The sequence below is a fragment of the Semicossyphus pulcher genome, unplaced genomic scaffold (genome assembly GCF_022749685.1).
Source record: "Semicossyphus pulcher isolate SPU_LCO1_2020_fin unplaced genomic scaffold, fSemPul1.0.p SCAF_28, whole genome shotgun sequence".
Classification (NCBI taxonomy): Eukaryota; Metazoa; Chordata; class Actinopteri; order Labriformes; family Labridae; genus Semicossyphus; species Semicossyphus pulcher.
Genome location: NW_027211702.1, coordinates 6,159,373 through 6,171,511, shown reverse-complemented (window position 1 = coordinate 6,171,511; position 12,139 = coordinate 6,159,373). Strand labels below are relative to the sequence as shown.

Here is a 12,139-nt window from a genome sequence, read left to right as displayed (position 1 = left end):
CTGAGTTTCTCTGTGAGCAGTCGCCTCCTCTGACAGCTGAAGGTCGTCTGTGTGAACGAGGAAGTTATCCAGGCTCAGAGCACATGTCTGAGAGCGGCGATGTCACAGAAAGTAATACTGCACTTTTGTCCGACCTCGACAGTCTGGATGTGAAAGTGCTGCCGAGTAATAAACCCAGCTGGTGTTACTGGCCAGCTTTGAACATGCATAATACATTATAAGTATTCTCTGTTGAACTCCTACCTCCTAACAGCTGACAAGCATTTTAACAGTTTAAACTGTTTTCACACTCAAAGCAAAGCGTATATTTTGCACGGTGCGAGTACAAAGTCGATGCAGCGATGCTGGGCAACGCACAAAACTTAATTTACAAGTAGATTTTTTGCAACTCTAAGAAATTCCTGTGATGTTGTTTAAGTGTTGAGATTATCCTGATGTCTTAATGTTGCATCAGAAGGAGAAGATCCAAACTCTTCAAAAAGAGGCTTTTAAAAGTTGTTTTTGTGGCCAAACTGGATAAAGAAGGAACTTTTACAAATCTGCAGCATGATTTTGTATTTTGGCATCAATTCGACTCGTTTATTGCAATAAAGCATCATGTTTATTTTGGGTTTTTTAGTGCTGTTGTTATCCAGATTTCAGCCAACATGTGACTAGCTAGAAACAGCTGAAACAGAGCGCTGGTAGTTGGTGTCCAGCAGAGAAATCCTGGTAGCTAACAGCTCATCAAACTGGGCACTGGTCAGCCTCAAGGAACAACTTCACAACTGTCAAACTTGCACGATCGATGTGAAGTTTAAATTAGCGTCCCTTTTTGTCTGAACGCAGCTTAAAACAAATCCTATTTACCTTCAAGGAGCAGTTCACCCTGGAAAAAGCAACTGTGTTCTCTGTAAGCGATAGAAGCAATAATATTTGAAATTGGCGCCATAGCTGTGGAAAAAGTTGTACAAATAGCTCGTTGTTTCGCCCATTCTACATTCCTACAACACCCAGCGTGCATTGCGCCCCTCCCTCTGAAAGGAACGGCGCAGCGAGAGAGGCTGGAGTGAAATACTACTGTTTCTCTGCAGGCAACGGCTCAGAGCGGGACAGAATCTGAAACATGAAGGGAACGAGACATGACATCGGAGGCGGCGTCCTAGATTGAGGAAGTGTAGTTCAGCGAGCTCCCTGGCCTCTGTCAGATGACACGTTTTAAGTAGTCTGGTGGAGGTTTTTCAGGGCCCGTTGGAGAAGCAGATAGCGTTTAATTTTTCTTCTACCATAAAGACATTAGCTCCCCATAATAGCATGATAGCACTGAGGTTGAAAATCAGTGAACTGGCCCTTTAATAGCTGGATTGTTTATGAAATCCTAGAGGACTTTTAATTTGAAGCAACGAAAACAGGAAGTCCCACATGTTATTGTTATTTAGTCAATAATATCTGCAGATTTGGTGGTCAGGCTAATGTCGGGAAGGAAATTCAAAATATATTATAATCATACAACATTTAGTCTCAGGGTTTGAACCAACGACTTCTAGATAACAGGGAACATTTCCAGTTCTCTGACACGAGTTCTTCTAGCGTCTCCATGAACATCTTTAATGTGGAAAGTTCAGTTTGCAGTCGGGTCATCTGAGACGGTATCGTTAAGGATGACAGCTTCCCTTTCTGTTTCTATGTTGTTGTTGTGTATAAAGTGACACAGCTGGAAAACAAAGTGTGACGACTAACAGCACGAGGTTTGAACCCGGACATCTCTGTCAGAGCTGAATCACTGTCATCATCAGGGAGCAGCACTCACCTCCCATTGTACTCCCAAACTCCTCTGTCCTTCATTCACGTTTCAATTCTTCATGCTCAATTAGCACTTCCTCTTCCTCTCATCCTTTGTTCACGGCTCCAGCTGCCCCGACTTTTCAAGCATATCAAGCAGAAACTTTCATCTTTCAGCAATCAAACATGTCCTCCAGAAACACTGTACACGCTCCTCCTTTCATCATCTTTACTCTCCTTTCTGCTCGCATCACAAAGCCAACACTTCAGGAAGTGTTTGATCACCCAGCTGAATATCTGCTACATTATTTAGCACCGTGTCAGTAGTTAGTTCAGTCCGGTACTTTCTATGACGTCTCACTGACAGATGGGGGGGTTTTAGCCTTTTGGATGACATTTCACCGCTTTTTGCCCCCTCGCTCTTTTCCTCGTCGTTTCTGCTCCTTCCTGTTTCTCCTTTTAGTGAAGATGATTCTCTGCTGGCAGCAGGCAGCCGGCAGAGTTTAAGCACACACACACACACACACACACACACACACACACACACACACACACACACACACACGGTTTTTGGACACTGTCCAAAGTCTTAATGCAGTCTGCTTCTCAGACAGTAACCGACGGTGACAGCCACTGTGAGCGTGTGTGTGTGTGTGTGTGTGTGTGTGTGTGTGTGTGTGTTGGGATGGTCTTGGCCGTTGTCCACCTGGCTGTCACCGACTCTCATCTTATCAGTGAAAGTTCTGCATGGCTCTATATCCCTCCAGCTCTCTGCCTCTGTTAGAAAACTGTCTAAGAGTTTCTCAGCCTGCCGTTCACCTGCGTGAGGTCACAGCTTTTCACAGGGTCACTGTGTCCTCAGTAACAGAGACCTGATCCTGGACTGCACTCACACTGTGTCCAAATAATGATGACACGTACTGCTGCTCATTTTATGACTTGTCAGAGCATCGTGTTGCTGCCGGAGTGTTTTGTAAAGGTTTAGGAAAATTCATCTCAGTTAGTCTGACCTTGGCCCTACTTTTTTAACTATTATCGGAGGTGCAAAGTTTTGGAGTTGCTTCAGTAGATTGTTTCAGCCTGTAGCCGTGAAACGCACGTAATGGCTGCAACATAATCCTTGGGGGCAAATGTGCCCAATCAAAATAAGACTAGAAGTTCCTGCTATCACTGACAGGCTCAGATTGTTACTCTAAGTGTGTGACAACATGACAGAAAGGATCCCTACAGAGATAGACCTTTTTGTTACAGAGGAAGATGATTGTTTTAACCACAAACAGACGTTACATCGCTCTCTGCAAACACACCACATTTCACTTTACAGAACATTGAAGTTGCTGGTCGACCGCTGGATCATCTGTTTGTGTTTTTGTGAGACTTTGGTGTTTAATGGTTAGTTTGCATTAAAGATATAAACCTGAAGATCTCTGTTTAATTCTCTTTGCCGCCACCTGTGGTGATAAACAGTAATTGTGGGAGCACACAGATATCCAGACAGTGCTGCATGTGTGACGTCCACGGTTGGCTCCGGTTGTAACTCTTGATTTTCCTGGCTGACGGTCGCTTTCCTTTTCAGACTGTTTGCTTCATCTGAGCGTCGAGTTTGTTTCTTCTTCTTTGGATTTTCACTTCTTGTTGAAGTTGTATCTGTAGTCATCCATCTTTTCTTTGTTTGTTCAGCCATAGTAGATTACTGTTTACTCGCAACACTTGCAGAGAGCGGAAAAGCAGCCGCTTAGCTCCGCCTACCCTCTCTGGCCGATGGAAAACGCGTCACTAACTGGGCGCCGCCACAGACACTCAGTCTGTAATACTGCAAATGCAAAGGCTTTCATCAGTGGGTCATAGGCTCAATCACCATTGTGTTACCTCATTCAGAGAGAGAGAGAGAGACTTAACAGACATTTATTTACATGAAAATCTTCCAGATTATATCTTTAACCAGAATATTTGTGTAACATTATAACACAAAAAAACCCTGTTCCTACGTGGCGGCGTTAAAGTAGCAACTACCCTGTCTTTAAGTCTGGTGGCTTTAAAGAGAGTGATGTAGGACGCTGGTTTGCTGAGTTGGTCGTGAAGGCGCCTCAAAATCAGAGGCAGAGTCCTCGCTGCATTGGCCGCTGGTTCGACTCCGACCTTGGCCCTTTGGTGCACATCATCCCCCCTCTCTCTTCCCCACATTTCCTGTCCTATCTTCACTGTCCTATCGATAAAGGCAACAAAACTAATCTTTAAAGAGGCCGATGTAACAGGTGCTTCTAGTTTCACTCAATTTGAACACTGTAAGGCCAAGATCCAGAACAAATTGTCATGTTCTGTAACATCGTTGAGGTTACAAGGAAACGAGAGTGCGTTCAAAAACACGGACGTAAAGAGCAGCTTCATGACACACATGAAATATGAAGAAAAAGAGAGAATAAAGAAGAAGAGAATAGAGATGGAGGGAGGGCTGACGGGGAGCGATAGCATCAAACTGCAGGACAACGAGGACAAGGACACGTTGATGAAGTGACTGCGTGTGTGTGTGTGTGTGTGTGTGTGTGTGTGTGTGTGTGTGTGTGCGTGTGCGTGTGTGACTGGTGGGAGTGAGTACAGATAGAGCTGTCAAGATAGTGATTTACTGAGAGAGAGAGAGAGAGAGGGGGGAGGACTGCTGAAGGGGAATCAATAAGAAGGAAACCGTGAAGGAAAAGAAAGAGAGAGGAGAAGGAAGGAGGGGATAAAGGTGGAGAAGGGGACACGAGGAAGGGAGGGGAGGGTAAAATGCGGGAAAGTGGTGGATATGAAGGATAAGAAGGTGTGATCATGATGATTTCACAGATGTTGATTCAGCTTTAACTTTAGCTCTCAGGACAAAGAGCTTTTGTCCGGCTCTAAGTTTTCTGTGGAAACTCGCAGTATTAGCAACCAGAAGCCATTAAAGAGCTATGCAAAACGCAGCCATTACAGTTAAATAACTTTAATGTTCCCCATTTGTTTTCTTGCTGCAGCCGGGAACACACCTGGAGAGCGTTTAGATTTTGTACCTGATCCGAGTTTTCCTGCAGGAGAAAGTGAGGCTGCGAGGCTTTAAAAGGAACGTCAGCAAAATCAAAAGAAAGAAAGAGAACATCTGCTGCGCTTCAAAGTCGACTTTGTGCGGTGACGACGTGACTCCAGGTTGTTCTGAACCTCTGTTAAGTCTATCCAGGAAACACACGGGCGCTGAACGGCGGCTTTGACCGAACAAACTGCCTCTCTGATCAGGATGAAAGACTCTTAAGCAGCGTCGACTTCAAAGGCGGAAGCGGGAGACACCGCCGCCACCGCTCACCGCTGTAAGAGCCTTTTACAGATTAAAGATAAAAAGACATGAAAACAAAAACGTGAACAGGTTGATGCGGCTTTGATGGAGATGATGAGTAATCAAAGCAGTGCACAGGTCAGAGGTCAAATTAGTCATGTTCTCTGCTATGAGCAGATTCATCTGACAAAACTAATGACAACTATGAATAAATACATCTATGAATAAATGAAATAAACTTATAATAAAGATGAAACAATCACAACGTGTAGTCCTTCACCTGCTGCTGAAATAACAGCTTTGATTGAGAGTGTGAAGAAGAGTTTGTGTCCTTGCTGCTGCTTCCCAGTTTGAAAGTCGAGATGATTGTTTCTGATGTGGCATCAGGAGATGTTTCTTGGCGGCCTGGACGGCGGCCGATTGCTCCAACTCTGAAGTGAAATCGTCTGGCATCGTTTTGGACGCTGTCCTCGTTAATTGTTTGTTGTGCCGTTCAGGTCAGGTGACCTCGTACGGGTCAAACAAACGTACAAAGTCTTTTATCCAGGAGAGCAGGGTTTGATTCTCATGTAAAAGTCAATGTTTACTTCTTTTCAAGATAAGTAACTAACTTATCTGTGGAGCCCAGCACATGCACAAATGTTGCATACCTAGATTGTCGTGTAAGCGTAAGGCCGCTGAGCAAGCTGCCACGTTTGAAGATTGGGGATGAGAACGTGCTGGGCTCAAAGCCCCTGCTGTATTTAACCTCTGTATGAACCATGAACCTTGGTTTGGTTGTCTTTTTTGGTTGTGTTCCTGTCACTGGATCTAACTCCTCCTCTTATCTTCTCCTTCTCCAGCTTCAGACACGTCGTCTCCCTCCTCCTCCACCTCCTCCTCCAGTCTTGGAGGTTTCATAGACTTCACTTTCACCCAGGAGCCTCAGGACACGGTGACGGTGCGAGGCGGCGTGCTGCAGCTCGACTGCCAGGCGCAATCTGACACAGCGGCTGGACCTCCCAGCATCACGTGGCGAAAGGACGGCGTGCTGCTGAGCACGGTGGTGGACGAGCGGCGGCAACAGTTAGCAAACGGCTCGCTGCTGGTGCAGAACGTTGTGCACTCGCGGCACCACCGGCCCGATGAAGGAGAATACCAGTGCCTCGCTACACTGGACGGACTGGGGAGCATCGTCAGCCGGACCGCCAAAGTCACTGTGGCCGGTAAGAGACGGCTCTATTCTACTCTTACATGCAAATGATGTTACGCCGACAGAACATGCAGGAAACTGTTCCTGTGTGTAGTTTATCTGACCTGACAGATTTATTACACTTCCTGTGTCAGAGACTGAACCCTCGATAGGTTCACATTCTTCACCAAAGTCCAAACTTGTGTATTTTCTCCTTCTTATGATGAATTATTGAGTCCTTTGCTGACATTGTTTTGTAGCTACAGTATTTGCTTTTTTTGCCATATTACTTTTCTGGGCTTAAAGTTGACAACATGAAGGTCTTCCTTAACCAGAATGGTGACGTATGACCGCAGTACAAGCTGCGGCTCGTACATCATCCTCCGAGCTTGCACAGGCACATCATCGAAAAGTCAAAGTTCAATAAAATCGAGTGTTTCCGGGGGCCGAGCCTCACTGTTACAAAAATACAACTTTTAAACTCTTTTCACTGATTGTGGTTCAACTCGATCACATCTGGTGCATAATATATTTCCTGATTTTTCCTCGGATGTTCTTTAGCAGCTCTTTCTGATTCACTGAGTTCCTTGTTGCCGTTAGCTCACCTGGTGCCTGGACTGGAAGCTCGGAGCACTAGTGTTTGGCTCCCATAGCACTGGAGCTTTGGACCCCAAGGCGAAGGCTTTGAAGCCGGGCGGGGAGGGTCCTGGCATTCCATTAAAGGTGGAATGGATGTGGATTTAGCACTGTAAAACCAAATGAGAAATCCTCCTGAATCCTTGAACTCTTTGGGATCCCACAGGGCTCAACTGTAGGTCCTCATCTTTTCTGTGTCGTCTGTAGCTTAGTGTTAGAGCGGGTCGTCCACTAATCAGAAGATTGTCAGTTTGATCCCTGCGTCCTCCAGTCCAATCTGAAACCTAAATTGCTCGCAGAGGCAGCCCCTGCCATCAGCGATGATTGTACATGTGAATGATGTGTACTGTGACATTCAGTGTAAAGCCCTTTGAGTGGTCTGAGGACTAGAAAGGAGCTTTAAAAGGGCAGTCCATTTAACATTTTAAACAGTTTGCTTCAATATGATTTGTTAGAAAAAATAATCTTAAATCGACGTTCACTCACTCGATTTCCTCAATATGTTCTCCTGAGAAGAGAAATGGTGACAAAGAGAAGGAGAGTAGAGACGAGGAGATTCCCTCATTCGCATAATGTTTCCATGACACCTTGACCCGTCCTTGGCAGTTACATGTGACACACACACATGCGCTTAGTATTACTCCGCTTCCTCCATTTATTGTTCATATTATGTATTAGAACTAAAGTAATTCACCTGTAATGTAATTTGGTAAGTGAAGTGTGGCTTAAGATCAATACTGTTTATGGAAGACATTAATAGAAAGAGGGGCTCACAGGCTTAAGTGCAGCACCATCACCAGTAATGTGCACCGTCGACACAGAGGAACGTTTCCAGTCTCCTCACACGTTTCAGGGAATTTACTTTTATCGTTAATTTGTTGGGGGAAAACGTTTATAGAGCAAAAAAATAATCGAAAAATTGGATTATTCACGTCATCATGAAGTGCAAAAATCGACTTTGTAGCACCTTCTCCAAACAGAAACCCAAAGTGAACTCATGAGCTAGTTCTAGTGTAAACACACAAACTGTGGTTCAATGGTTCAGGAGGAGATGAAAAGCAGATTATGACTCAGTCAGCCGGCTGAGAGGTGCCCTCACTACCCTGATATCCTACAGGTTTCTGTAGCCGCTCACATCCATCAGCGGATTAAAAACATACGCAGCCTCCTGCAGATCAGCGGGCAGCCATCAGCTGAATGAAGCCCTCCGACACCACCTCTTTTCTAATCATGAGTTCTTTCCTGTTTAAATCGTGCTCGTGGAAGAACATCCTTTCGATGATGACATGTGCACCGGGTCATTTCCGCTGTGCCAAAGTTCAAATAGCCAAACATCTGAAGCTGAGGAATAAATGTTACACAAGCCCTGAGTGTGGTTCGTTTGAAAGGTGAGATGCCTTGGAGGATGGGAAGGATGGATGAGTCACTAATGTCACAAAGTTGGAAAACTTGGGTTTGATAACTTTCTAATTAACATATGCTGATTAATAACCAGGCTGCACGGTGGTGCAGTGGTTAGCGCTGTTGCCTCACAGCTAGAAGGTCACTGGTTCAAACTCCGGTTTGGGCAAAGTGGGCCTTTCTGTGCGGAGTTGGCATGTTCTCCCCGTGCATGCGTGGGTTCTCCGGCTTCCTCCGCTTCGTTACGCTCATGGTGACTCTGAATTGCCCGTATGTGGGTGTGAGGTCTAGGATCGGTGAGAGAGGGTAACAACACATCACCCAGCACAATGTTTCGACTTTCATTCTGTAATGACTGAAGAATTAAAGTTTCTTCCCCTTCTTATAGCACTTTGAGACAATGGACCAAACAACAGGATGCACATTATCACACTCAAGATGTCATTTGACAAACTCTGTTTTCTTACTGCAAAAGAGAGCCGTACGAATTCTAAGCAAGAAAACCCATCGTTAGCCAACCAATCCATTATGTATCCAGCTATTAAAATGTAAAGACTTAGTCGATTATAATACAATACAAATCATGTACAAAGCCAAAAATGGACAATTACCAGTAAGTATCCGTGAGGGTCAGCAAATACAATCTGAGAGGAACGTTCTTAATTGAAAAAGTAAAGACAAGAACAAACGTTAAGAATCTTTGTCAGTCAGTCAGCAGGTTCTGAAACATTAAAACATGTAGTATGCAAGTCATGTTGATCACAGGAGTTTCCCTCACACACACCAATCAGTGTCTCTGATTCTTTCGCACTAGCTGTAGATTAAGGTTTCATATGAGACCGTAATGCTCTGTCTCATCTCATGTATGTTTTGGTTGTTGTTAGCAGGAGCGACTTTGCAAACCGAGTCTCAAAGTGACCTCAAACCACAGAAGTATCTGTGATGGAAGAGGTGAGGTGGTAAAAACCGCCGGACAGCGTGACTCGAGTCTGTGAAGTCAGCTGAAACACACTGTTACCAACCCGTCAGTGATAACGTTACATCACAACCTGCTGCTGCCATCCACTGGGACTGACTCAGCTGACAGCCGCCAGGAAGGAGTGGAGGCGCTCTGATCCTTCTGACTGTCAGGAAATGTGATGATTTCACAACACAAATGATGTGAAAACGTCAGCCATTACCATAGATCATGACGTTACCATGTTAGAGGGCTCCGTCGTCTATCGCCAATCTGTCCGACCACAGAGTGGTCTTTAAGCCATTAGAGCTAGAGGTCAGCTCGTACACTGTGGGGGGAATTCACTCAGGGGTTTCGCGGCTTTTGTGCCCACCAAACCTGTGCACATGACGCAAAAAGATGCTTAATTCTCCGAGCACACACAGAGGGTTGAATGCACCCCAATGCTGCAGAGCAGACAGCGTCTCTGCACGTATTTAAATGAATCATTACGCAGACATTAGGGGCAAATTTGGCCCCTTTCGATGTAATGAACCTCAATGCGAAAAGCTTCTAATTCACAAACAGCAGCGCTAACAGCACCGTGCAGTCAGAGTGAATATATTACCGTCTGCAGAGAGCTGGTGGTAGCTGCAGCGCAGTGTTAGGGCTGTCACACTACACAAGTTTCTCGTGATCATGACGACAACTCCACCTTGGAGATCAAAAAATGTATTTGTCTGTAAACACAGTCTGTTAATAATATTTTGTCTTTATAATTATAATCAGGAGACCAATCAGTGCGGGGCTGTGCGAGGCTCAACCCCGGGGCACACGTTGACCACATGTGTGGGATTTTTATCTGAACGAGCTGCTCGTATAAAAAATGAAGCTGCGTTACAGACAGTCAAACGAGTGAACACCTGTCGAGTCTGCACTTTACAGTAAAACTGTTAAAGAGCTGCCCCCTCCTCTCCCTGCTCATCCTCGATCTGTGCATGGAGCTGAGCTCCGTCAGCTCCGTCAGTGTGGAGCTCAGTTAATGCCTGAGAGCAGAGAGAGGAGGTGCAGACAGCTTCTCTCCAACAAGAGCAAACTGCAGGATCTGTGAACGTTTACGGGCGTGTTTGAAAATCATCAGTGCAGTTTGCTTTGTGAACATGAGATGAGACAGTAGAATAAAGAGGCAGCCTCCTTTGATCATGTTTTCATCATGTCTGCAGTCGTTACAAACATTTTTCATCTCTGTGTTTTGAAACAAACTGAGAAACTAATTAAAAGTCTAATCGGGTATTTAGGGCTAATTTCTTACGATTAGTCAGACTGTGTTTTTATTTTTTTGTGGTGGTTAAAAAAACGTATAAAAGTGTTTTTAGTTTGGAGGTGTGAAATGTCAAATGATGAATATTTATCCTTCCTATTGTTGCTGCACTCAGACAGACGAGCTGCATGACGGGACCTCAGCGCTGAGGTCAGAGAGTTCCTCATTCAGACTCAAATGGCTTCTGTTTAGTCGGCTGAATTTAAATTATAGCCTAAACAACATGCTGATTACTTCTGAGACTCTGATAACAAGCTTCTGCACACACACACACACACACACACACACACACACACACACTCTATCACAGCGTGTATCAGGCGGTCGTCTCTTTAGCTCGCTCAGCTCTTTGTGTTTGAGTGTTTTAGTCTCTGGAGTGACTCTCAGCCTCCCACTCAGTTAGACGCTTACAGACCGCAGACCGGCAGCTGCAGCTCACAGGGAGGTGAGGGAGAGTGTGTGTGTTTTGTGTGTGTGTGTGTGTGTTTTTAGAGTAGTCGGTGGAAATAGTAAACCCTGAAACCACAATGTTGCAACACTTCCCTGCTGTAGGATCTTCTCTGCTCATGACCTGCGGCCTCCTGAAACCTGGACTTTAAGTCTGAGACCCCGAGGCGGAAGTCGCTTCAGACGATGCAGAGACGAGTTCCACGTTTTTGATTCTAAAAGCAAAAAAAGTTTGATATTGCACTTCTTGTCTTCTTACTGTTGAATGCCTTAACGGTTAACTTGTTTACATATCTGCTCATATACGTCGATGCACAGCGGCCTTTGCAAACACAGTATGTCGATGCTCATTTCAGTGAAACGACAAACGTTTGTGATAGTTTGAAATGTTTCTCGCAGCAGCAGAACACGGCTTGTGTTTGGCGTCTCGGCTCCGACCTCGTCACTCCTCGCAGATTTATTTTACGTGCAGAAATTTGAGAAATGATGAGATAAAATCTTAAACCCCTTCTAGCCGGAGCCTGCAGGTGGATGCTGGGGCGGTGGTGTGGCTGAAAGTATGAGTACTGGTGCAGGGCAGCGGGGGCAGAGCAGAGGGAGATATTGATTGAGCGACATATTTATGAATGAGCGTGTGCTTCACAGGGCTGTGGATCTGGACAGAAATACATCGAGAGGTTTTCCTGCAGCTTTTACAAACATGGAAGCCACTATAATGCATATATGCCAATATATTGATTATCATACAGTCAATCTCGTGCACTACAGTACAACATTAACTCCTGCTATGACCCCAATGATAAACAGGAAGTAGAATTGTTACCTTCATTGTTTTTCTTCTATTGTTTGCACTTTGTCTTCTTTTAACCTGTTTGTATTCTTTGAGCCTGTTCAGCACTTTGGCCAACTGCGGTTGTTTTAAATGTGCTACACAAATAAAGTTTGACTTGACCGTAGCGCAGGGTGCGTCTGATAGTGGTGGAAGTGCACGACCTGACATGACAGGAAAACGCTGGCATCCAGCGACGAGATTCAACAACAGTCTTTATGTTCCACTACCACGAAGGAGCAGCGGTCTTTGAATAGTTGAACTTAACGTGGCAAGTAGAGGCGTGTTTGGTTGTGAATATGTGGGTGTGGTTATTCATAAAGACGCGCACAAAAGAGAAGAATGAAACG

At 45.0% G+C, this 12,139-nt stretch overlaps 1 protein-coding gene across 1 annotated transcript in view; it reads left to right on the top strand.

Annotated features, from left to right (window-relative positions):
* The window catches only part of dcc (DCC netrin 1 receptor), a 291,775-nt gene that overhangs the window by 75,823 nt on the left and 203,813 nt on the right, over positions 1-12,139 (top strand). Inside the window, exon 2 of the mRNA XM_069677215.1 lies at positions 5,890-6,252. Coding sequence (XP_069533316.1) covers positions 5,890-6,252 — 363 coding nt within the window. The remainder of the gene's footprint in view (positions 1-5,889; positions 6,253-12,139) is intronic.